The following is a 27508-nucleotide window of genomic DNA, read 5'->3' on the forward strand; positions in this document are numbered from 1 at the left end:
AGCGCGGGGCCCGGGATGCCCCGGAAGTACTCCCCCACGTTCTACGTCGGAAACATGGCGACCGTGCAAGTGGCCTGCTCCCCTTTGGGCGGGCCGCCGCGAGAGGCGCCGCGGGAGCTGCCCCGAGAGCAGGGCGCTGGCTTCCGCCGCCTGTCGGCCCGGCTGCGCGCCCTGCGCCCGGACGACAGCAGCGCCGCCCGCACCGAGATCCACCTGCTCCTGGACCAGCTCATCTCCGAGAACTACGGCGCGGGCGGCGGCGTGGCCCCGGAGGTAGGCGGGGTGCCGGCGGGGCGGACGCCGGGCGTCTGCGGCCCCGGCCCCACTCCTCGGGGTCCCTAGCCCGCAGCTCCCGGCTGCCTCTCCGGGCTCTTCTTACCCCCCAGCCCCTCCCACTTCGCATTCCTTCGTTCCAGGCTGGTGCCCCTTCCGAGCATGGCCCGTGGCCTTCCCTCTGTCTGGGAGACCCGGCAGTGCTGGCCACACTTGCATCTTTCCAAGCCCGACTGGGTGACTTCTGCCCTGATCCCGACGCAGGTGTCATCTCTGCTTTCCCCGTCCCGCTCCGCTCCCTGCGTCCAGAATACTCTGTATATAAAATTCCCTGCTGCTAGTTATTTATTGAGTGCACGGTGCAGGGGCCACGTCCTCTGCTTTTCCGTGTGCGGTTCCAGGGACTTGAGAGCGTGGGTATTATTAAGTCTGTTTCACTGGTAAAAACACGGAGGCTCACGAAGATCCAGTGTCATTGCTGGCCAAGGCAGAGCTGGGGTTGGAACCTCCGTCTGTCACAAGTCCCTGCCTTTTCCGGTCCTTCGCGCCAGCTCTGCCTCCCTCTGCCACCCCTTTGGAAGTACTTTGCGTGATGTTATTCACACGGCAGGCCTTGGGTACCGTTCACTGCATTCCCCCAACACACTGGTGCTCACAGGCACCTCGGACTTGACAGTTCCTAACAGTGAGTCCACATACCATCCCCTAAACACACACACACACATGCACATGCACAGTCTGCCAAGTCCCACAGGTGCAAACCGGTTCTTCCCCTTCCCTTCCTTCCGGAGCCTGTCCAACCTGGATTCTTTACAATCTATCTCCTCATATTCCTCTGTCCATCCCTCCTCTCCATACCAAATGCCAATGCCTAGGCCCTCGGGCCAGGGGGCTGACTCTTCCTGGACTACCCCACTTGTCTCCTCTAACTTATCGCCTGCCTCCATCCAGCCCTCCTACAAACCATTCTTTGCTTCACCGACAGAGTGATCTTTTCTGTAGTGGAAGAAAATCTGACTGGAGAAGTAGAACTGTTGATTTGGGAAGATCTTCAATATATATTAGTAAATGCTCAAGGCAAATTACAGAACAGTTCATACCGTATGAGACCAGTATAGGGCGGGGAGATTTAAGAGTGTATGTACGTTTATAGATACAAAGAGTTCACAACAAAATAAGAGTTCGTGTTACTAGGGAGCAGAGTGGAATTAAGGGAGAAGCTGGGGACTTTTGTCTTATTTGTATGATTGGATATTTTTGTACCAAAAATAGGTGCCTTTCCAGTTTCCTGTTCTGTAACTCCTCTTCCTGTGCCCTGTGTGCAGTCTTTTACAACTTACTGTTCCGCAAGCACCTGTTGGTATTTCACTCCCATGAGTACTTCCAAGTCTTCGCACTCCATTCCCTTTGCTTCCAATGTCTGTCAGGCCTTGTCTGTCTACAGGTTGGTACTCATCCTTCAAATCATTCCACATTCTGCTGAAAACTCACTTCCACAAGGCCTCCCTAATTACCATTATCCCAGAGTTTGTACTTCATTCTTTCAGCGCTTAGGTCACTTTAAGTATTTGTATTTCATCTCCCTCATTAGATGGTGAGCTTTTTAGGGCTCATAAATATGTTTGTTTATGTTTGGAGCACAAAGACCTGGCACATAGTAGGTGCTCAGAGCCTTTTTAATCAATAAACATCAATGAATGAATGGTGCAATTTTTGTTTTTTTAGAATTCCCTAATTTTACATTAAATTCATGCAAGCGTCATTTCTGATTTTCCCAGTGGCAATGACAATCTGGTTTGCTGCCCAACTGGCATGGCTCAGAGGTTGAGCATCAACCTATCAACCAGGAGGTCACAGTTCGATTCCTGGTCAGGGCACATGCCCAGGTTGTGAGCTCAGTCCCCATTGGGGGTAGTGCAGGAGGCAGCCCAATGATTCTCTCTCATCATTGATATTTCTCTCTTTCTCTTTCCCTCTCTTCCTCCCTCCCTCTACTTTTCTCTCTGAAATCAATAAAAATATTTTAAAAAAAGAAAATCTGGTTTGCTACTTTTTGGTATGTTTTACTTCAGTGTGTGCTTTTATATTATGGAAGCCTTTCTTTGGCTATTAATTATACTGCTTCTACTTATGTAGATTCTGGAATCTTTAACCTGACAAAAACCATATGAATTATTTCCAGCACATCCTATTTTTGTGCTGTCATTTCCTACTTTCTGCCTCAATTTTGAATGTAAACCATTCACTTTTATTTTGCCTGTTGCAGAGGGGGTTCTTCACGTGACTGTACCACCTTTCATTGTCTTTTTTTGTTTTTGTTTTTGGTAGGATGTCAGTACTCTTCTTGTCCAAGCTTGCCGACTGGTGCCTCTTAATCAGAATCATCTTGTCAGCAAAGTGTCTCAGCTTACCCACCATTTACTTAACACATTACAGGTAATCATTCATGAAACTTTGAATTCAGATTGTGCGCTTTGAGAATAAGTACCTTTGAAACACTGCATCTGTGTTTGGTATGATAGGCTGGTCTTTTGAGAAGCTAGCAGTGGTTCTCAACCTGTGGGTCGCGGCCATCAGAAAACACACATAGCATATCAGATATTTACATTACGATTCCTAACAGTAGTAAAATTACAGTTATGAAGTAGCAATGAAAATAATTTTATGGTTGGGGATCACCACAACATGAGGAACTGTATTACAGGGTCGCGGCATCAGGAAGATTGAGAACCACTGAAAGAGAAAGGAAATGCCTGCTAAGAATGATATTAAACAAATATAACTGATTTTTTTTAAAAAATTCTGTACAATTCTAGAAGTTTCTCCAGATATGCTGTACAATTTTAGAAGTTTCTAAAGAAACCAATTTCACTCAGGCCCCCAGGTCTTAAAATTTTTCATGAAGGTGTATTTGACCAAGATATATCTAATAATAAATTGGAATAGTCCTCTACACCTCTCCTATCAATATTTTTTTCCTCTTTCCAAAAACTGCCATTTTTTTGGTCTACTTTTAGTATTTTTTAAACATGAGAAGGAGCTTAGAGGTAAGAGGATTGCTAGATAAAAACACCCTTTTTTATATCAAGATCTATACTATAGCTTCCTTCTCTCTAGAACTGTTTCCAACTTGCTAAACAAATTTATTATTTTTTTTATGAATGGTTAAAATATTAAAGCTATTACTATAAGATACTACATGAGTATATGAATGTAGGAATGTAGTTCACACAAAACTTATTAATTTAGGGTGCTGTTGGCTTCAAGAAACAAAAGCCAACCCAGGGTAGCTAAACAATTTTTTTTAAATTATGCCCCAAGGGAGGCAGCTCTAGGGGTACTTAAAAATAAGAGGATTACTGGTATCTCAATTTTGCCACCTGCAGTATATGGGTTATCCTTAGCCAGCATCTCTCACAGCCATAAGAAGACTGATGACTGCTTCAATTCCAGGCATCAATGCAAAATAAAGAACACCCAGCAGAAGCAAAAGAAGTGTTTATTTTATGTCTTTTTTTTTAAGAATGAGGAAATTTGGCCCACATGTGCTCCAGTAGACCTCCCTTGATATTTGACTGGGGAGATGTAGGTCATATGAAAACCTCTCTACAGCAGTTTGATCAGGGAATGGTATGACCATAAGTGGCTTAAATCGGGAGTTTCAACCTTGACTGCCCATTAGAATCACCTGGAGGGCTTAAGTTCCCTAGATCAGCGGTCGCCAACCTTTCGGACCTCACGGACCACCAGTGGTCCTCAGACCACTGGTTGGCGACCGCTGCCCTAGATGATTACAATGTGAAGTTGAAACCTAACATCACGGTTTCTCGCCCTCAGCACTATTGATTTTGGATTGGATAATTTTGTCCTGTGCATTATAGAATGTTTAGCAGAATCCTTGGCCTCTACCCACTAGATGCATGTAGCATTCCTCCAGTTGTGACAAATCATAAATGTATACAAACATTGCCAAATGTTCCCTAGTGGACAAAATTGACCCTGGTAGAGAGCTACTGTCTTAGATTAATTAGGCTTTACCCTCAGGTCTCATGTAGAAGAGGTGGGCACCCAAACAAAATCTTAAAAAGAGGAAGTAAATGGTGGTAGGTTACCAACAGTGTCTGCTGCATGTGACTTCATAAATGGAATAAGGCTGTTTTCAAGTTTAGAATTTTTCAGGTTGATGTGCTAGCTTCTGAATGTTTACTGTTCTTAGGTATATCATCTTTGTCACACTGGCAGTTGGAATCATTTCTAATCACCTAGGGCCTCTACAGCCCTTAATCAACTCTCTAGCATTTGATGATAGTTTATCTCAGTTGTCTGTGAGTTGGTATTTGGATTAGCCTACTTTGTCCCAACAAGATTATAAACAACTGGAGGACAGGGTTATGGAGACCTTTTAGCTATTTAGTAAACATTTATTCACAATGTTTTCGTTGAGCATTTACTTACTATGTATAAGGTTATTTAGTTGAATGAAGAAATTTCAATGGATTGAGCCTTACATATCTGTATATTTACAGCTGCCAATGTCTGGTTAGTTCAAGGAAAAGTTACAAGGACTTTGCCAGATTCTACTTTGAGTAGAGGGAGTAAAGGGGAAGAAGTAAACAAGACTGAGGCAAAGAGAAGGTCCTGTCTTGATCAAACTTTCAAGGCCTATAGAGCTGATCTTTTGACACAAACAAGATGGACACACACACTCCCTTTCTTACGTAGTTTAATTCAGATGAGCATATGTGTCTGAAACAAATTAAAAAATTTTTTGAAGTAAATCATATGTATTTTTTTTTCTATCTATAGGTGATAGTTGATGAGCAAAACCTGGATTTTCTGTTGGCGTATACAATTTCTGCAATTCAACAGTGCAGCTCCTGGACACATGTGAAAATTCTTCAAGCCCTGGCAGCTTTGGTTTACGGCAATGGCTCAAGATGTCAAAAGGTATTTTAAACTGTGTTCTGTTTGTTTTTTATTTTTGTGTTTTGAAGGGTTATGAGCACAGGTCCTGAACCAACGGGCCTTTTTTCAGGTTTCTGTCCTGCCGTTAATTAGATGTGTCTTAGCAACCCTTACTCAACCATTCCGAGGCTCATTTCCTCTTGTGTAAATAGTTCCTCAGGGATGAAGTGAGAATACTTGTAAAGTGCTTGGTACTTGGTAAATGTTAACCATTATTATTTATTATCATTACGTAGCCAAGACTGAATACCCCAGCAACTACCTAGGCTGGGAGTGATGATTCTTACTGATGTCTTTGGGCATATCTTTGCGCCCCATCGAAAAGATTTACCTAGCAGCTAGTCTCTTGGTATTTAACTGCCCTTTAATTTAAAAAATGAAATCTGTCTAAAGAGTAATATTTTTCAGAAGCTATTCTTTGACCAACACTGGCTGCTGTTTTGTTTTAGTATCTCCCAGACTTACTAGGCAAGAGTGGACTCTTGATGAAGTTGAGTGACTTGGCTCAGTCTGACCCTGAAGTTAGGAGAGCTGCAGTGCATTGTATGGCAAACTTATGTCTCAGGTACGTGGGTCCCATCAGACTTCCCAGTTGTAATAACATAGGGCCTCTTGTGGGCTCCTTGTAGGTGGTTCAGTCTGTCTGAAGCCAGAGCCAACTTAGAAAATCAATCTATTTTGCATTTCCCATGTTCTTTGCTAATAATATATTGCTTATTTTTAACTCTCATATTGTTTGTAAAGAAAGCTTGTAAAGAAATGAAGGAAAATAGACTAGGACCTTATTGCTAAAATATAGTAAAAGCGATATATGTGCAGTATGTCAAGTTTTTGTTTTCTACTGGTATAAATTCTAATCTTACTGAGTGTTTTAGAAGGATCTATTCATATGAATTTAAGCTTTGGTGAGATTTGTCTGTGAAGGCCAATTTCTTCTAAGAAAATGAAACCAATCCCAGCTGCCCAATTCTAGATTTATGCAGTAGAAAGTGAGCAGCACAAACTTGAACTGATTAGGATATTTTGTCTCTACATTGCAGTGTTGTCCAGGGACTAGGAAGGCATGTTCAGCTGTGTGATTCTGACTTGACAGGATCTGTCGGCATGATTCCCCTTGCAGAATTAAATAAGATTTCTTTCTCCATACTTCTTCCGCTACAAACTTCTGTAACTTTTCCCTATGGAAACCTTTCTCCCTTCTTCCAATTCATTTCAGTCTTGGGCCTGTACCCAAGTGCACAGTCTTCCATAATACAGTTTCATTCAAGAGCACATTCCGACTCCGTCAGTCTATATTATTGCTACTTTTAATTCTATTCTTTACAAGACCCATTTCGAAGGAGACTGACTTGCTTTCTCGGTGTGTTTTAGTGTGCCAGGACAGCCGTACTTGGAGGAGCCCTACCAGAATATCTGCTTCCAAGCTTTCTTGACCATTTTACAGTCTCCAAAATCACCTGATATGGATGATATCACGTTTTGCATGGTAGGTGGGACTATCACTAATCTTGTGAATGCAACAGATGAGACTAGAAGCAGCAGTGGAACCAAAGCCGTTACCAAGGATTGTAGTTTGGTTGCTACCAGTATATTAGTTTTGTCTAGAGATCTAGGCATAAGTGGAATGTTGATAACCTAAAAAGACTAAAATCATATCTTTCAAGTTTAAATTACAAGAAACTGTTTTTGTTTGTTTTGTTTTGCTGTTGTTTTTGTTTTGCAATTCTACGCTTTTAAAGAACACTATTTTCCCCCCTCCTGACTATAAAAGCAATATAGTTTCAGACTAGTGACTTTTTTATTTGTTTTTATTTAGTTATTTTTAATTTAATTCTCACCTGAGGACATGTTTATTGATCTTTTTTTAGAAGGGCAAAACGGGGTGGAGGGGAGAATTAGCTTTTTATATAATCATTGTCATAATTGATGGAAATTGAAGTTTTCTCAATGTTTCCACTATTTCAAAAAGACTACAGTTTACATCCTCTCCATGGGAGGAGCATTTCTTAAGTATAGAATTCTGGAAATGAGATTACTGAGTCAAAAAACCAATCTTGATCAGAATTGCTCTCCAGAAACCAGCTCCCACACTCAGTTCTTTGCCTTTGAGAGCTGCTGAGGTGGTTGTATTATAGATTCCCTGCTTCTTATCTCTGCTGCCACTCTTTCATTCCTATCACATTCTTCCCACTGAATGTCTCCTTTTTTTTTTTTTTACCATTTGTACATGCTGATTTGGAAACATGTATACAAGACCACTCTTATTCAATAAAAACACTCTGTTCTAGAAAATAACTAGTAGTTCACCAGATATCTTCCCTGGATCTTCATGGGGTATTTTTGTGTCGTCCCCCCCCCCCCCCGCCGTCCCTGTTTAAAGGTTGTTTCATCATCTAAAGACATTTTCTCTTCCATCATAAGTGGTGCTAGAAAGTTGATCCCTGGGCAACCAAATTTCACTTACCTTTAAACTTGGTCTTCTTTTTTCCCCATAGTTGTTACAAAATGCATTAAAAGGTATACAGTCTCTTCTAAATGGTGGGAAAATGAAATTGACACAGACTGATGAACTTGGAGCTCTTCTAGCTGTGCTCAAGGTAAGGCATTGTCTGTTTAAACCCACATCCTGATTATGGTTAATATCTTTCCTATGTAAGCCCCAGGCATAAGGACCATGTTATCACACCAAGGCTAGTTTTGGGGTATTATGTTTTAAGAAAGAAGAACAAAATGTTCATATTCAAACTTACTTAAAATTAAGAACTGAAAACAATAAACCTTGCTTTATTTAGTACATGTCTCAAAATTCTAAAATTTTATCTTTCTTAACTTAGGAAGGGACTTTGTATGATCTGGAAATAATTTAATTTTAGATGATCTTGAAACTGTATTTGAAAGAAGAACCAGGTCTTCTCCTTGCCTCTCCCCCCCCCCCCCCCCCCCCATCCATAATAGATAGGCCAATCAAGATGTGTGTCAGGCCCTAGCTGGTTTGGCTCAGTGGATAGAGCATTGGCCTGTGGACTGAAGGGTCCGGGTTCAATTCCAGTCAAGGGCACATGCCCCGGTTGCGGACTCGATCCCCAATAGGGGGTGTGCAGGAGGCAGCCAATCAGTGATTCTTATTATTGACGTTTCTCTCTCCCTTCCTCTCTGAAATCAATGAAAAATGTTAAAGAAAAAGAAAAAATGATGTGTGTCAGTAGGCTGCCAGGACATCCTTTGGCTTCCGAGCCTGCCAGTCAGTGGGAAAGTCAGGTCAGCCTCTCTGGGGATCCAACTGTCATCGGTACGGTCAGAAAATAGTAAGAAGCTTTGTGCTAGCCTCAGATGAAAGCCATGTATGATAACTTAGCTTTATCGTGACTGAAATTTTAATGTTTTCCCTGTGCCATCTCCCCTACTCCCAAAGAGATAGGCAGACAGATATCTACGTTTGGACATGGATAAGCTAAATTAAAAATTTATATTTAGATAAAATAATTACATAAACCTGGATAAATTTTATAAGTTAATAAATAAAATAGTAAGTAAATGAATAAACTAAAATCAGGTCTAATCTGGTCTGATCAAATCAGATCTAGCTGGATGTCATTAAACTCTTCATTAAGTCTTATAAGCTATCCTCAGTCCCATTTTTATTTCCTTAATAAGCTTCTAAGCATTAATTTGTTGTCTTTGTGATCCAGAACATAATGAATGATTCTGGTTCTTTATGGTTTTTTGTCATGTGCTTTCTTAATCGTCATCATTAGAAATCCATGTTTCATGGACTCCCCGGAATAAACATAGAGATGCCCACGGTGTTATACCCGACTCCACTGCCTCAGTATGATGGACGACCACCTGTCAAATTGCAGCTACCAGAATCCAGTGCTTCTCGACCCACTATGGTACATTTATGTCTATTTAGATTTAAGTTGCAGATTGTTTTTATTGCTTGCTATGTGTTTTCTATGATTTGCATCACTATTGTGCCAAAGGCTCATTTGAATTTGGTTCAGTTTAGGGATTTTAAAATAATAAATTTAAATTCAACGCACTGCTGAAAATACCATTTAGAGCATCTTATACTTGTAAGATATCTGGTAAGTATAACAGCAATAAAAACGAGCATTCACTTTACACCCAAAGCCCAGCATCCTCATCCCTCAAATGCTCAAGAGTCAACAAACTTTTTTTGTGAAGGGCTTGTTGGTATATATTTGCAACTGATGTCCTAGTGCAAAAGCAGCCACTATGTTAATGAATGGGTGTGGCGTATTCCAATAAAACTTTATTTATAGAAACAGGCTGTGTGTTCGAGGCTGGATTTGGCCTTTGGACTGTAATTTTTCCTCTCTAGACCATTAGTTACCCGTCAGCGGGTGGGTTAATACTTCCCAGGAAAGATCTTTTAACATGTCTTTAACTGGTTTTGAAGTGTGTGATGGTGCGTCATCATGAATCAAAAGTGTCTTCTGGCCCATTCTGGTGGTTTTACAATCAAAGCGTGGTTCGAATTGACTATTTGTTGTCAGTAGTGATCAGTAGTAACGGTTTCATCTGATTTTAGAAGCTCATAATACCACACCTTCCTGATCCCACCAAATGCAGAGCATTGTCTTCTTTCCAAAGTGATTTGGCCTTGCAGTCAATGTTGATGGTTGACCTGGATCAACCCATGATTTTGTGCATTTGGGATTCTCAAAATAAATCCACTTTTCATCGCCAGTCACAATTCAATGCCAAAGACTTTCTTTTGTGCCGTTGAAGCAACATTTTACTGATGACTTTTTGGTTTTCCATTTGTCTTTCGTTCAGTTGATGTGGCACCCATTTTTCTTCCTTTAAAATCTTCCCCATTGCTTATAGACGATCGGAAATTCTTTGCTGAGCAATGTTTAATCTTTCTGCAAGTTGTTTTTGAGTTTGACACGCATCTTCATCCAATAACGCTTGTAATTGGTCTTCAGACTTTTTTCGGTTGACCTGGATTTTCTTTGTCTTTCACATAGAAATCCTCACTTATAAAGCGTTTAAACCAGTGTTCACAAGTATCTTGAGATGGAGCATGTTCACCATAAGCTTCCCGAAGTATACCATAACTTTCAGAAGCACTTTTCTTCAAAATAAAGTAATGAGTTAAAACTTCCCGCAAATGCTCTTTTTTTGGCATAAAATTCGACATTTTTAAGCATAGAAATATCTATGATGTTAACACCTTCAGAAAATTTGACGTATGAAGTTTTGAAGCTTGTCAATATAATAAAATAGCATGCATATCAAATCACATATATATCAACATATGTGTAACTCCATCTATTGAAAAAAATCCGCATTATTAACCAGTACACATAGTGAACTGTTTTTAGGAATTTGAAGGGAAAGGCGAAGATGGATAAATAACTGTAATGCAGTATTGGGATTTCTTTCATCAGCATATTCACAGAGTACTTTGGGCACACATTCAGGACATCCAAACAAATTGCGGAGTCAGAGACTTTTCAAAAGATGTGGCTAAACTGAGACTCCAGAATGAGTATTAGTACAGAAAAGGAACATTTTTATTTTGAAGGAACAAAAAATGCAAAAATATAGAAAATGAGAGTGCATATAGCCCATTGTTAACCAGTAGGTGTAGAGTGTCGGGTGTGCAGAAGGGAAGGGTCAGGCAAGTATGTAGCAGAGGCCAAATCATAAGAGTCTCATATAGCATGCTAAGGAATTTGGACTTTTATCATATAGGGGGTAGAGATTCAAAGAATCTTATAGAGCAGAGTGAGATAAGATTTGCATTTTAGAAAAATAACTGGTAGCAAGTAAAAGGGTATGAGACTGGAGCCACATTAATAATCTAAGATAGGAGTGATGAGGACCTTCTTCCCCAAAGTTATGGATTTTGAGAATGCAGAGGAGGGCACGGATTCCAAAGATTTGGGTATGTCAAAAGGCAATTGGAGAAAAGTAACTGGCTTTTACTTAATATCTATACCTACAAAGCCCCAATGCTCTAAAACATGCATTGTACCTAATGGATGAATGTCTCTCCCACACACCTAGAGTGGTACTAACTATGGATCTTGTTTGGGAGAACTGAGAAAATAGTCACTCGTCATTTTCTATAGACCTTGATTCTCTTGCAGAACCCCAGTTGAGAAGGCTGAATGCTTTCACAACAACTGTGCAAGGTAGGTGCTATTAGCCTTATACTTACGTGATGAAGATCAGGCTCACAGGGGCTCAATGATTTGCCCAGGGTCACAGAGGTGGAATATACCTGGTAACCCAGGCCACAAGTTTTGCTGTCCCACATTTTTCATACCTTGCTTCTTATAATCCCATAGAGTACGTGTAAGCACTTAGCATAGTGACTGACACATGGGGTGTTAAGTAAGTGCCACTTTTTTTTACTTCTTTCAACTATATGTTGGGGACATATTTGGTAATTAACAAATGAGAAAGGAATAGTGACTCAGAAGCTGTTTTGAAATCACTATCATATATATATGTTTTCATTTGTTCTTATTATCAGAATAGAAAGAAAAGATCAAAAATAAAACCAAGGAAAATCCAGCCAGGAGAGGAAGAGGAGGAGGAAGAGTCCAGTGGTGAAAAAGAAGCAGCCCCAGTTACTGGCGTGGGCAGAGGGAACTTGCATGAAGGGAGCACCCAGTCTCCCTCCTCCTTGGCTGTCCAGAGTTTGCGGTTAGATGGAAGTGGAGCTGCAGGAAAAGATGGAGTCTCCTCGCCCTTCAGTTCTTCCAGTTGGAAAAGGGTCAGCAGTAGTGAGTCAGACTATTCTGATACTGAAGGAGGCATGCAGAGTAAAATGAGGTAGTAGTATTTTGTTATACTTTTATATTCTAAATTGCATGTAAGTTTTTATAACTTTGCTTAAAACACTGACTGCTGCATGTGATCCAACTTAAATATTCTAATTTTTATGGGGCTTTGCATTACTCAGCATTTTGCCCATTCTCTTGATTTGCCTTTGTGCATGAGGTTTCTCTGCCTGGAATATTCTTTCTTTCACTTTTTTTTTTTGTGTGTGTGTCTTTTTGTCTTTTTGTCTTGTTAACCATTACTCAGCAGTCATGTCCTCTGAGAAGCCTTTTCTGAGCTTCCCCGCCCCCATTCTGGCTTAGGTACCTCTGCTGTGTGACCTTTTTACTTATCTGTACCTTAGTGTCAATCATAATGTGTTGTAGTTCTCTCTTCAACTCTGTCTCTGCCGTTAATAAGCCGGCCAGTGCCAGGGGGCTGGTTTATGTCTGCCAACCTCAGCACAATGTCTGGCACATCTGTGAGGATACTTAGGACATGTTTGTTGGATGAATGGATACTCTGCAGTTTCCTAACATCAAAATGCTGCCCTTTTCATGTACCTTTGGTTGTGGGCACATCCCCAGTAGGGGGTGTGCAGGAGGCAGCTGATTGATGTTTCTCTCTCATCGATGTTTCTAAGTCTCTATCCCTCTCCCTTCCTCCCTGTAAAAAAATCAATAAAATATATATATTTTTAAAATGCTGCCCTTTTATTCTCTATCTAGTTGTGTGTTTTTAATTGTCAACTTTATTAATGTGTTATATAAACAAATTGCTTTAACATGTTTTCATTGTATTTTGAAAAATAATTTTTTAATATTGTACTAGCATCTTTAGGACTTAGAATGTTGAATTTCTCAATGTATCGTTTGAGTTGGCTGAAATTTATTTCATGCTTATATTTTTAAGAACTATTAAAAGAGCCGAAACCGGTTTGGCTCAGTGGATAGAGCGTCGGCCTGCGGACTGAAAGGTCCCAGGTTCGATTCCGGTCAAGGGCATGTACCTGGGTTGCGGGCATATCCCCAGTAGGAGATGTGCAGGAGGCAGCTGATCAATGTTTCTCTCTCATCGATGTTTCTAACTCTCTGTCTCTCTCCCTTCCTCTCTGTAAAAAATCAATAAAATATATGGGGGAAAAAAAAAACTATTAAAAGACTTTTTCCTTTTTTCTCTTGGTTATTAAAGGTCTTACCAAGCCAAAGTTCGCCAAGGAGCATTAGCTTGTTTTCTTTCTACTATAAAATCAATAGAAAAAAAAGTTCTTTATGGCTACTGGTCAGCCTTTGTTTCTGATACACCTGAGCTGGGAAGCCCACAGTCTGTTTCCTTGATGACTCTTACATTAAAAGATCCTTCCCCAAAGGTAAGAGCACTTAGATTCTCAGTGTTATGCTAGGAAGAAAAACTTTACTGTTGTTTTTGTTGTTTTCTCTGCCCTGTCCAATCTTACATGAACACAGCTCTTACTAATACCAACCCAGGTGTGGGGTGCAAGGGCCTAGCTCATGGCTACTTTTAGGACCTGGTAGATAATCCCATTGCCTTTATTCCAATTAAAATTATCCTAAACATTTTGAAAATGAAAAATGCATATCGGAAGAAGGGGATCTGACTCCTGATTTTTAACTAACTGATGTGAATCATCCTGAAATTTCAGACGCGTGCCTGCGCTCTGCAAGCTTTGTCTGCCATCTTGGAAGGCTCAAAGCAGTTTCTTTCTGTTGCTGAAGATACCAGTGACCACAGAAGGGCTTTCACTCCCTTCTCTGTCATGATCGCTTCCAGTATCAGAGAGTTGCACAGATGTCTTTTGTTAGCATTGGTGGCTGAGTCATCCTCACAGACCCTTACTCAGATCATTAAGGTAAATGTGCCAAGTTATCTGTTTCAATTTTGTATAATTTTTTTAATTGTTTTATTGCTTAAAGTATCACAAAGAGTATTACATATGTGTATAATGTTTTGCAATGCTGAAAAGTAACTTGACTTAAGAATATAACTAAGTAGTCATTTTATTTGAAGATATCCTATTTGTACCTACTTATTGGATCTTACCTACTACCCTGTATGTCCAAATACATGATTTACTAAAAACAAGCAAACAAGAAAACAAAGAGCACTCCTTTATATTTAGTTTTAAGTTGTACCAATGAGAAAACAAGTTCTATCTCCCTCCCACTCCCAAAGACAGAAAAGAAAATGAGTGATTTTCAAATAAATGTGAAGACTTCTTTTTAAGTTAAATGCTGTAAAATTTTGTTTTTATGTTACGGCTTAATCGGGTCTGTTAAGCAGCTATTCTTGTGCTTTGCAGTGCCTTGCAAATTTAGTATCAAATTCGCCTTATAACCGTCTGAAGCTCAGCCTGCTGACCAAAGTCTGGAACCAAATAAAGCCTTACGTCCGCCACAAAGGTTGGTGGGAATTTAAAATTATTTGCTTCTTTATATCTGTCAAATCTAGATTATTAGTTTAGAAATATTCACAGCAATTGTACAGCTCTAAGATATCTCTACTTACCCTCCCCAAGTGTTCAGGAGAATCAAATTGCTAGAACTCCACTTTTGACCTCTGAAGTACCACTGGATGGAAGTGAGCTGGAAAATTGATTGTAAAGTTGAATGCCTCTTTGCTACTTCAGTGCAATAATCAGGGTATCCCTTTAGACTGAGCCAAGTGCAAGGGATCCCCTCCTATATGTAATAGTTTATATCCTTTAGTCATAAGTAGAGGATGGATGGACAGTCAGATAAACAGACATCATCTTTTTAAAAAGAAAAACTGGAATATAAAACCTAACTTCTTCAACTTTATTTCTTCTGAAGATCAGATAAAATTCCAGACCCTCAAATCCCCACTAACTACAGTCTTGTTTCTTGGTATTTCCTGACTTCTTCCACACATAATATGCAGGGGTAGGCAAAACTAAGGTTACCGTTGTGAGTACGTGAAACATCTTGTATTATTTATTAATTATTGTATTATTTTCCATATGAACAACTGTAAATCTACTTTTGCCAACCCCTGTATATGTACTGTAAACACTTGCCTTTAAAACATTTGTTTTTCTTTTGTTTGCAAGCTTTATGATCTGACCACATTCTAAAAAGTTCAGTTTTTTATTCAAAATTACAGAACTTGATGGAGGTGTGGATTTTTTCTGTGACATCGTGGGAGGGGTCCTGGACCTGGAGTCAGTCGGACTCCCACTTCTGCCCTCTCTGAACTCTAATTTCCTCCTAACAGGAAGCATTACACTTATCTCATAAGACTTATAAGGCTTAACTGAAATAGTGACGTGTAAACTGAGTCCAGTTCACTCCTTTTACCAATGTGTAAAATGGGACCCCAAAAGATAAATCTTGCCCTAAGGTGTCTCATCACATTAGTGACAGAAGTAAGATTAAAACAACCCAGGTCTTGTGGCTCAGTCCTCTGCTTATTCCACTACATCTGTAAGCCATGTCTCAGAGGTCCCTTTCAAGTGTCTGGCTCTGTCCTCCATCAACTTTTTATTAATAAAATTTTCATATCCACAAAAATTTTCAAATTTGAAAGAGTAGTACATTTTGTTCCTGAAAGTCTATATCTCTACCTAGATTTAACATTGTTAATTTCTGTCATATTTGCTTTCTGTCTCTTTTTACATATATGTGTGTGTGTATGTGTATAAATATGTGTATATATGTGTATTTTCATGTATGTGTATATATTTATATTGACTTTTTTCCTTGAGCCATTTGAAAGTAAATTATAGATACGATATTTTACCCTAAATACGTCAGCATGCATATCTTAAGAATAAAGATAACTTAAAAAACACAAAACCAGTTTCCACCTAAGAAATTTATATTGATTCCATAATATTGTCTACCATCTTATCCACATTTAAATTTCCCCATGTGTCCCCAAAAGTCTTCTATAGCTTTAAAAAAAACACACCTCTGTGCTCGCTTCGGCGGCACGTAGACTAAAGTTGGAACAGTACAGAGATTAGCATGGCCCCTACGCAAGGATGACACGCAGATTTGTAAAAAACAAAACACCTATGTTCATTCAAGGTTTATATATTGCATTTAGTTTTTATGTCACTTTAGCCTTTTTAAATCTAGAATAGCCCCCAACCCTTTTTTTTTCTTTCATGATACTGAGTTTAGGAAAAGTCCAAGCCAATTACCCTATAGGATATCTCATATTCTCCGTTTATCTGATAGTTTCTTCATAGTGTTAACTTCTATTTCTGTCCCCTGTATTTCCTATAAGCTAGTAAATAGGTCTGGTTTAATTAGATTCAGATTAAACAAGGAGGCCATAATTCTTAGTTGCTTGCAGGAATAACTGTGGTCCTTCTAACAGCTGTTCCCATGGTGATAGAGTCTTACTGTTTCCTTTGACAGATGTTAATGTCCGTGTGTCAAGTCTCACACTCTTGGGAGCCATAGTATCCACTCACGCACCCTTACCTGAGGTTCAGCTGCTTCTACAACAGCCCTGTTCTTCTGGACTCAGCAATAGCGATTCAGCAACTCCTCACCTCAGCCCCCCTGACTGGTGGAAGAAAGCCCCCGCAGGACCCTTTCTGGAAGAAGCCTCAGTTAGCTCCCCAACGGGGTCTTCAGAGCCCTGCTGGCTCATTCGACTTTGCATTTCCACTGTTGTGCTGCCCAAGGAGGACTCCTGTTCAGGTAGCGATGCTGGCTGTGCAGCAGGAAGCACCTACATGCCATCCCCCATGCGACTGGAGGCCTTACAGGTAGGAGGTGTCATTTCCTCGTCTCTGGAACGGAAGTTAATTATTCTTCCTTCATAGGGTGCGGGTGAGGAGTGAGTCTGTGAACATATGTAAAGCTGAGCCGCATGTCAGCGGTGTCAGTGGGAGTTGTATTGTAGATGTGAGTGCCTTATTTATTGTTGCTTATTTTGTAGCGATTGTTGGTGGCTTTGGTTGTAAAATGTCAGGTTCACTCATTTTCATTGCAAACCATTTTACTCACCTCAGGTATTATATGACAGATATAATAATTATATGTCATTTTAAAGATATTGTGTAATATTTTTTTTAAACATATTTTTATTGATTTCAGAGAGGAAGGGAGAGGGAGAGATAGAAACATCAATGATGAGAATCATTGATGGGCTGCCTCCTGCACACCTCCTACTGGGATCAAGCCCGCAACCCGGCCATGTGCCCTTGACCGGAATCTAACTTGGGACACTTTAGTCCACAGGCTGACACTCTATCCACTGAGCCAAACTGGCTTTGTGGTTAATACTTTATCTTCTATCTGCTTAGAGACAACAAAATATAATTTTTCCCTCAAAGGAAGAAAACAACTCTAGATTAAAGTACTTGCTTTTTCTGTGCTCAAGTATGATCTAAGGCAGGTTTGGTCCTGGGGTCTTTATCTGCTTAATATTAAACATGTTCATTAACCTCTTTAACCTTTAACTTTTTTAGCCTTAGTTTCTTCAGCTGAAATGTTAAATTAAGATCTACCTCAAAAAATTATACCCAGGCTTCCTTAAATGCAATAATGTTGATAACCTTAATGAAACATATTTTGTAAATTATAAAGCACTATAAAATTATATGATATAGCTCATTGATTTTAGCCATAAAATAAAGATTATGGTTGTTCTGCCTTTCATTCAACATCATATTTCAACACTTTGTTAAGTGTGATTGGTTTCTGAAATACTGAAATACTTTTCTGGGTATTGCAGCCCTGCATTCAGGGCTTGGAGTTCATGCTCTGTTCTCTTTGCAGGTGTTGGCTCATCTGGCAAAGGGCTACTTTTCAGTGGCTCAGGTCTACTTGATGGAGCTTGCAGAGGTGATTTGCAAGTGCATGGGGGAAGCAGATCCTTCTATCCAGCTTCATGGAGCAAAGGTGATTTTCATGAAAAGCCACAGGCTCTTTTTCTTTTCTTCCTTTTATAGTCTTCCTTCTGTTGCCTGTTCATCAGAGGTTTCTTCAAGGGTTTTCTGGTAGGAAAGTCATACATTCCTCTATTTTCAGCTCTCTATATAAACCCAAAGAATTGATTTGGGAAGAGATTAACAATACAGTATGTAGCTGGTGATTTTGCTCTGGAAAGAGTGCCTCTGACATAGAAGTTACATAGAAAAGAAAGAATCAGTTGGAAATTATTTTTCCCCTTGATTTGAGGTAATCTTCACATGGAAGTAGTCTTTTACCTCCACAGTTCTAATACTCTGCTTTGATAACCTATTTCTTTTATCTTCACAGCTTCTGGAAGAACTGGGTACAGGCTTAATACAACAATACAAACCAGATTCTACCCTAGCACCTGAACAGAGAGTGCCCGTCACCTTGGTAAGTAGATGTCAATTCATAGATTCCTCTTTTCTTAGTGCTTCGGTCAGTTTATTTTTTAGGTTCAATTATAAAGTGGAGTGGATGGTTTTTTCCAATGTCAAAACTTATGGTTTATTATCTTGGATAATGAGATACTAGGATAAATAGGTTTTATTTGCATTTCAGTTTATTTGCAGTCCAGGGTGTGGTAAGATTATGTGTAACCAATTATTAGCTATGCAAAAACCAATGATTTCTTTTGCACAAAATCTAGTTTGGTTACTCAGCCTGCCCAAGAGGCAGACTAGAATGGTGAGGAGAGCCTAGAATTTAGAATCAGAAGACAAGAGATCAAATCTAGGGAGCACCACCTAATTATGTGCTTGTGAATATAGTTTCTCATTTTAAAGAGGAAGAAAAATCCTTAACTCCTAGGGCTGTTGGAAGATGGGATGAAAGGTAAAGATGCTGACAAATAGTAGTGCTCAATGAATGCTAATCCCTCACTGCCGCAACCCCCTTCCTGACTCCGGTTAAATTCTTGAGATGTTAGGTTGTGTCTGTTACCCCCACACTGTGCCAGTTCTTCTTTGGAGAAGGAACACGTGACCTCACCGAAAAAGGGCTCCTACTTAGTGCCAAAAGCAAAGTCAATGCAACAGTTTTCTCCCTCTGCCCTCCTCATCCCGTTTATCCTTTTTCCTTCACAGTTTCCAGCATCCTTGCAGGGAATTAAGAATGTCTAGCCCGAGTCCCTTCCTTCGTCTGCTACTAAAGCTGAAATGTCACCATTTGCAGGGAGATGAGTTGAGTTTTGCTATCAGAGAGACCTGGGTTGGGATCTAAACTTCTAAACTTCCCCTTGTCTGTCAAGTGACTGGGCAAGACTCTTAAGCTGTTCACATTCAAGTATTGTTTCCTCTTTAAAAATGGGATATACTTTCTGTGTTATCTATTGTTGAATAAGAAATTATCCTGAACTTGGCTTAAAACAGTATACATTTATTCCCCCGCATACTTTCTCTGGGTCAGGAATCGAGAGCAGCTTAGCTGGGTGGTTGTGGCTCAGGACTCTCATGAGGTTGTTAATCAGGATGACGGCAGGGGTGCAGTCCGCTGAGCTTGACAGGCTGGGAGGATCTTCCAAGGAGACTCACTCACATGCCTAGCAAGTTAGTGCTGGCTATTGGGAGCAGGCCTCGCTTCCTCCCCACCAGGACCTCTCCAGAGGGCTGCTTGAGTGTTCTCTTGACTTAGAAGCTGGCGTCCCCCGCAGCAAGTGAATCAGAGAGAGAAGGGGAGAGAGAGAGAGAGGCAGAGAGAGAGAGAGAGAGAGAGAGAGAGAGAGAGAGAGAGAGAGAGAGAGAGAGCGCTGCAGGGTTTTTATGACCCAGCTTCAGAAGTTTCAGTGTCATTACCACACCATCCTATTGGTTACACAGGTCAGCCCCAGTCAGTGTGGGAGGGGACTGCCTCTTATACATTAGGCGGCGAGGATCACTGTGGGCCATCTTGGAGGTTGGCAACCACGGCTGTCCACATTCTCCTGGTTTGGGCTGGGGAAGGCCCAGACTGGGTTTCCAGGAGCTAGGATTGTGGGGAGGACAGAACTGGTGCACGGGATACATGGCAACACTTAGGACTAAATCTGTGCGGCAGAAAGTGAGACACCGAAACTCCAGACAGGTGTGCAAAGTGAAAGCCAGGGTTTTTATAAAGCATGGGAAGGAAATTGGGAAGGTACTCTTCCGATGCCTCCCTTGAGGGACTTTGAAGTGAGATGATTCTGCAAAATGCTTAAACAGAGCCTACTGCTCAATTTCAGGGTCCACCATGCACCAAGTACTATGCTAGGAACTTTGTACATGGTATCATATTTTATTTTCTTTTTAAAAAAAAAAATATTTTTATTGACTTCAGAGAGGAAGGGAGAGGGAGAGAGAAATAGAAACATCAATGATGAGAGAGACACAGTGATGGGCTGCCTCCTGCACGCCCCCTACTGGGGATCAAGCCCGCAACCCGGGTACGTGCCCTTGATCAGAATAGAACCCGGGAACCTTTAGTCCACAGGCCGATGCTCTGTCCACTGAGCCAAACCAGGTAGGGGCACAGTATCATTTTCTTATCACACAAACTCTGCCAGGTAGATGTCTTTGCCCTGCTTCACTGAGGAGGAACCAGAGCTTAGGTTTAGTGACTCGTCCAAGGTGCAGAGACAGGAAGCCATGGCTGAAGGACTCATCCCCAGCTCTGCCTCTGGCTCACGGCCCAGAGGCCACTCCGGGACCCTGATCTCTGTGCCCATGAGGAATCTGGTTGTAACTGTGCCCTGTTCCAGGTGGTGCTCTTCTGGACTATGATGCTGAGCGGCCCTTTACCCAGAGCCCTGCAGAACGCAGAGCACCCGACGCTGCAGGCCAGCGCCTGCGACGCCCTGTCCTCCATCCTGCCAGAAGCCTTCAGCAGCCTGCGGGTAACGTCAGGAGTGGGTTCTCAGCCTCCAGTGGTGCCATCACAGCTCCAGTTTGATTTTGATTCTTTCTCATTTTGAACCCGTTTTCCACATCATCTCTGAGGAAATGTGCTTATTCTACTTGAGTGTGGGGTGAGGGCAATGGGAAAACTTAAAACCTTAATGTCTCGGGAAAGTTTTTCCTCCCCATGCAGAGATTTCAGATCCCGAAGCTAGAAAGACCTGGGTTTAAATTCTAGCCCTTCCATTTTCTGGCTCTTTGATTATCTTAACTTCTCTAAAACTGCCTTTATCATCTATACCTAAAATGGGAATTATGTGAGTAATAGCAAGAAGTATGTGAAATATTTAGCTGGTGCCCAACCCATATGGTATTCAAACCACTCCTTTCCTCTAGTTCTCAGTGGCATTTGCATCTGTTTTCACTTATATAAATTAGCTTTTGAAAAAATATGTATTTTGTATTGATTTCAGAGAGGAAGGGAGAGGGAGAGAGAGAGAAACATCAATGATGAGAGAGAATCATTGATCGGCTGCCTCCTGCATGCTCCTCACTGGGGATCGAGCCCACAACCCGAACATGTGCCCTTGACCAAAATCGAACTCAGGACCCTTAAGTCCACAGGCCAACACTCTGTCCACTGAGCCAAACTGGCTAGGGCTAAATCAGCTTTATAAAGAAGGCAGCTTTAATGAAGTAGGAGAATAAAATGACCTAATTCACACAGCTGTACAGGTTAAATGAGCACAGATGCTGTGTGTGCCCTGCGCCCAGGCGGTGCTCAGATATTAACTGGATCTGAAGTGAACCTTTGCTCTCTACCAAGGTAGCCTCAAGGTCTCAGTTGTGTTTAACTCCTGAATGCGAACTCAAACACAGACATGACATACCACAGTCACTTGTCAAAGACCCACTCATGGTTATTTCATCCTCACTTTCCATTGCCAACCTTTCTCACTGCAGAGTGACTGGCAGATCCTGTGCATCACGGTGCTGCTTGGGCTGAACGACAGCAAGAACCGTTTAGTGAAAGCTGCAGCCTCACGGGCCCTCGGAGTCTACGTGCTTTTTCCCTGTCTCAGACAGGTCAGATGAGCCTGTGTAGCTCTTCAGCGCCTCTTTTATAGTCCATATCAGTCCTTTTTTGTTGGTGGATGTAGAGCTCTTAAGTTGGACAGTAAAGGAGATTAAACTGCTTTGTAATCTGGTTTCCTTACTTGCCACTAAAATCTGGGAATACCTATAGTTCATTTATTTTTAATTACTTAGCATACTGCCCAGGACCCTAGATGCCCAGTAAATGTCTAGTGAATAATTGAAAAACATGAGATGAGGCATTACCATGTGGTAGTAATAATTTAGAAGGCTGACAGAGTTTTTACTAAGAAGGAAATAAATTTCTCTTACTTGTGGATCTCACTCAGTAAATAGGACGTGTTTTGGAAATGCATTCATTGTCAGCATCATTTCTCAAGGTGGAGATCTATCCAAGCACAGAATTCATAGGTAACTCTCGCAGGCCAGGGAACAAGATACTTGTGCTTAGGCTTCTCAGGTGTGTGTGGCACATACCAAAATCATGGGAAACCTCCCCCTGGGATTTTAATGAGTGTCCACATTGTAATATATACAAAGAATAGTAAATGGATGAAGTAAATGAATTTTGATTTCCAAATAGAAATTTGTGGTAAAGGTTTATTACTTTATCTGAAAATAAACTGAGGATTTCCAAGGTAGCAGTGTGAACTTCTAAAGTAACTACATCATTTTGTTTTGTTTATCTTATAGGATGTCATATTTGTTGCAGACACAGCAAATGCAATATTGATGTCACTTCAAGACAAGTCTCTGAATGTACGGGCCAAAGCAGCCTGGTCCCTGGGCAACCTGACAGACACTCTGATTGTCAACATGTAGGTGACTCAGCTCATTTCCCCTGTGTAACTTCTGAGGCTGAGGTCCCTACTATAAAGGAATTAACAACAATTTCCTCATATTATGTAGTCAGTCTTCCTGGCTTGTTTGTTTTATATTCCTTGAAGTAATGAGATTAGTAAGCTTAATATCTATATATATAAAAGCCTAAGCAACCATGGATCATTGGACGTTTGACCAGTAGCTATGACATGCACTGACCACCAAGGGGCGGATGCTCAACGCACAGGCATGGGAACATGGAACAGACTGATGAATCTCGGGGGGGGGGGGGGGGGGGGGGGCGCGGAGATTAACCAAAGATCTTATATGCATACTAGAGTCCCAGTGCATCGGTGGAGTCCCTTGGCCTGACCTGCAGGGATTGGGCTGAAACCCAAAGTCTGACATCCCCTGAGGGGTCCCAGATTGTGAAAGGGCGCAGGCCAGGCCAAGGGACCCCACCAGTGCACAAATCCGTGCACCAGGCCTCTTAATATATGTATAAAAATACTATATGCTGGTAAGAAATAGATCCAACATTACAGAAAATGTGGAAACACAAAAGTGGAAATCTAAAACCTTTGTAATGGTTGCCCTACTTTTTAAATATCACATTTGCATGTTTTTTGTTTTTTTAAAACATTTTATTGATCTTTTTACAGAAAGGGAGGGAGAAGAATAGAAAGTTAGAAACATCAATGAGAGAGAAACATCAATCAGCTGCCTCCTGCACACCCCCCACTGGGGATGGGCCCGCAACCAATATACATGCCCTTGACCGGAATCAAACCTGGACCCTTCAGTCCGCAGGCCGATGCTCTATCCACTGAGCCAAACTGGCTAGGGCCATATTTGCATGTTTTTAAGTAATATATTCACAGGTTAAAAAATATCAAGCAGTACAAGGGATAGTCAGTGTGAAGCCTTTCTCTTATCTTAATCTCCTACTATCCCTCCCCAGAGGCAACTCGTTTCTCATACAATCATACAAATTTAGTGTCCTGCTTTTTGTCGCTTAACTTTAACATATAACATATATAAGCATTCTCCTGATCTCTGCTGACTTTTTATAGATCATTACTTATTGCACAGTCATCACCGTACAATGATTATTTAACCATTTCCCTATTATTGGACATTTACATTGTGTTAGGCTTTTGCATGAAATCTCCATTTAAATTATTTCTATTGGTTACATTCCTAAATGTGGACCTTCTAGGTCAAAAGGTATAAACTATAAGTTCTCCGTATAAGCAGGACAGATTTGTTAAGCTGTTTTCCTAAAGTTTTTATGGTTACACTAAGTGAGTATATTTCAATGTATCTACATTTTAATGGGTTTCACCTTTTAACACGTTTTGCCTGCTTTGGGGGAACAGGGAAACACCAGACCCCAGTTTCCAGGAAGAGTTCTCTGGCCTCCTGCTCTTGAAGATGTTGCGATCAGCTATCGAAGCTTCCAAGGATAAAGACAAGGTAGACGCACAACAAAACCTGGTGTTTGTCAGGTAGATGCTTAGTGTATTGTAGCTTCATTCCACCTGGTAGATCCCTGTTTCAAGGAGAGTTAGTATGCGTTCAGGGTATAAAGTGCCCTGTACTTGTACAGCTTGTTTCTTATCTCCTGTCTCATAAAAAACATCAGTGCCATTTGTAATGCTACTCCATGATACGTCCATGTTTTAATACAAGTCCAGTTTTTTCAAAAAATCTTTAAGTAGACTGGACAAGTCAGAAAGGTGAGCAGCCTTGGTTTTTAATATCCGCTGTTACTCTAATAAGTTTAAAAAGCATAATCCTGGGCTTTAGGATCAGGCAGACGTGGTTCAAATCCTGGCTTGCCCTTTAGTGGCGGGTGACCTTTGGTGCATTATTTAACTTCTGTGAAGGTCAGTTTCCTCATTTCTAACATGGAAGTTGTTACATATACTTCATTGGACCCTGCGATATCTCATCTGAAAGCACCTAACAGTACCTGCCCCACATCAAGTACTGTACTTAATTTAGTACAGTGGTTCTGAGAACCTGGGCAGCCCTACCTCAGACTAACTCAGTCCAAACTTCTAGTGTCAGGGTCTGGGAATTGGTTTTAAAAAAGAAAGCTCCCCAGATGATTCTAGTATGCTACAAAGGAGAAATTATTTTTCTCTAGTAGAAAAGCATGGACTGGGATTATGAAACCCAGCGTCCCCCCCCAGCTCTGCCGCAAACCGGCAGTGTCCTCTTGCCCCGGGGCTCCCTGCCATCTCTAACTCGAGGGAGATGGATATCTCCGAAGTCCAGTCTGACGCTAAAAATGTCAGGGTGAGGAACCTCTGTAGAACCTCACCTTTCTAGTGGCTCAGAGTGTGAGCCATGCCAGACCTTGCGGAATTTTGAGAACTCGCACCTTTACGGGCTGCGTTTTTCATTAGCTCTCTGGCTTTAAGACGTCTAGGGCCTCCTGTGTGTTTTAAAGCTGACATTATACTTTTCTGCAATATCTTTTGGCAAAACAGCCTTCTAATGCTTTTACGTTTATTCTAGGTAAAAAGTAATGCAGTCCGGGCCCTTGGAAATTTGCTTCATTTTCTACAACCATCTCATATAGAAAAACCCCAATTTGCTGAAATCATCGAGGAGTCTATCCAGGCCTTGATCTCTACTGTTCTGATTGAGGCTGCCATGAAAGTCCGATGGAATGCTTGTTATGCTATGGGAAATGTATTTAAAAATCCTGCTCTTCCATTAGGTAAGAAAGTTCTCCTCTGCCCTCTGGTGGAGGGCCTCTTTGGCCAGCACACACCATCTATATTGTTATTAAAGATGTTCATCACAATATTATTTATCACAGTGTTAGAAAAAAATGGAAACATACTGAACACCCAAGTTTAGGGGAATTGTCTGAGATCAACCATGGTATATATATTCATTGGGATATTTTGTTGCCATTTAAAATGATGTTTACAGCCTGACTGGTGTGGCTCACCTGTTTCAGCATCATCCTGTGCACTGAAAGGTTCCCTGTTCAATTCCTGGTTAGGGCAAGCACAAGCTGCAGCCTTGATCCCCAGTAGGGGGCGTGAGAAGGCAGCCCGTTGATGTTTCCCTCTCCCTCCCCTTTCCCTCTCTCTAAAAATCAATTAAAAAATATGTATGTAGAAATATATATATTTTTTATCAATCCTCACCCAAGGATATTTTTCCCCCATTGATTTAGAGAGAATGGAAGGGAGGGAGAGAGACAGAAAGAGAAACATTGATGTGAGAGACATCAATTGGTTGCCTCCCACATGCATCCCGACCGGGGCCGGGGACCAAGCCTGCAACCCAGGTCCATGCTCGTGACTGGAATCGAACTCACAACCCTTCAGTCCCCAAGCCAACACTCTAACCACTGAGAAAAAGCCAGCTAGGGCCAATTAAAGATCTTTTTTTAAGTACCCAAAAATGTGGCAGTAATTCTTTAAAAAAAAACATAAACCGACAACTTGAGCACTAATGTAGATGTTTCCTTCTGCATGCCCCTCCCCTTCTCCCCCTGTTGATTTCTAAATCTTCATTCCCTTTAATGACTGGATTCTTCTAGGAACAGCTCCGTGGACCTCCCAGGCCTACCATGCCCTGACATCGGTGGTGACATCATGCAAGAATTTCAAAGTGCGCATCAGATCTGCCACCGCCCTTTCCATCCCAGGCAAGAGAGAACGCTATGGGTCTGTGGACCAATACGCTCAGATCTGGAATGCATTGGTCACTGCCTTACAGAAGAGTGAAGACACCACAGACTTCTTGGAATTCAAGTACTGTGCCAGCTTACGGACCCAAATCTGTCAGGCGCTGGTTCACCTCTTGAGCTTGGCCAGTGCCTCAGACCTTCCTTGCATCAAAGAAACCCTTGAATTGAATGGGGACATGGTCCAGTCCTATTTCCTACAGTTTTTAAAATCAGGAGCAGAGGGAGATGACACTGGAGCACCCCACAGCCCACAGGAAAGAGACCAGATGGTCAGAACGGCCCTGGAGCACATCAGCAGTGTCCAGGCACTGGCTGGCGACACAGCCAAAAGGGTCATCGTGGCCTTTTTAGACAATATCCTGACTGTTTATTTTGACTCATCTGGATCATAAGTAGCACTCCTAGGATGAACGAATCGGTGAATATTCTACCGTACTTTTCAGGGGTCAAGTGGTAACAGGAAGACCGAGCTGGAGCATCAGATATTCAGGATTTAATCTTAGGGGTGAAAGGAATCCATCCACTGTTTATTTAGAATGAGTTAGCAGCTGGTTAAATTTTTCTAGCCCTGGCCAAGTAGCTCAGTTGGTTAGAGTATCTTCCCCTTAAACCAACATTGCAGGTTCAGTCCTTGATTAGGGCACATACAAGAAGCAACCAATGAATGCATAAATTGGAACAACAAATCAGTGTTTCTCTGTCTGTCCTTCCCTCCCTTCCTCCCTCCTTCTCTCCCTCTCCCTCATTTCCTTTCTCTATAAAATCAAATTTAAAAAAAAATTTAATGTTTTCTAACAGGGCTCAGCCACTTTAGAGGGTACATTGGCCATGGACCAGGATGTTGGAACCTCTGGCCCATGCAACCAGGAGCCAAGGAGTTGGGTTGTAGTGTGGGCTGGGCAGATTGTGGGGTTGTGAAGGGTGTTACATCTCAGAAGTTTAACAACAGCAAAAAAAGACAGCAAAAGGATTTAGAAGTTTTGTCTGTGGGAATTGCCTTCCTTTTGTAATAAACCATTGAAAAATGG

At 41.4% G+C, this 27508-nt stretch overlaps 1 protein-coding gene and 1 non-coding gene across 6 annotated transcripts; both read left to right on the plus strand.

Moving 5' to 3' along the window:
- Positions 1–27508, plus strand: HEATR6 (HEAT repeat containing 6). Of its 5 annotated transcripts, XM_036340429.1 has the most exons (20): positions 1–273; positions 2602–2709; positions 5080–5220; positions 5688–5803; positions 6610–6724; positions 7734–7835; positions 8994–9131; positions 11753–12054; positions 13234–13411; positions 13706–13912; positions 14363–14462; positions 16446–16801; positions 17817–17939; positions 18300–18386; positions 20710–20844; positions 21809–21931; positions 22634–22758; positions 24142–24238; positions 25289–25493; positions 26331–27508. In XM_036340429.1, exons 1-20 carry the CDS (start codon positions 16–18, stop codon positions 26870–26872), a joined length of 3558 nt encoding a protein of 1185 aa, XP_036196322.1. In that variant the 5' UTR covers positions 1–15; the 3' UTR covers positions 26873–27508. The 5 variants fall into 5 exon arrangements, with proteins under 5 accessions (XP_036196322.1, XP_036196323.1, XP_036196326.1 ...); XM_036340430.1 differs by lacking the exon at positions 21809–21931; XM_036340433.1 differs by lacking the exon at positions 26331–27508 and having other exon boundaries at positions 24142–24270; positions 25289–25426.
- LOC118672522 lies at positions 15995–16098 on the plus strand. Its single transcript, XR_004973089.1, has one exon. It is a non-coding gene; the product is annotated as a U6 spliceosomal RNA (small nuclear RNA).

Source organism: Myotis myotis, unplaced genomic scaffold (assembly GCF_014108235.1).
Source record: "Myotis myotis isolate mMyoMyo1 unplaced genomic scaffold, mMyoMyo1.p scaffold_m19_p_17, whole genome shotgun sequence".
NCBI lineage: Eukaryota > Metazoa > Chordata > Mammalia > Chiroptera > Vespertilionidae > Myotis > Myotis myotis.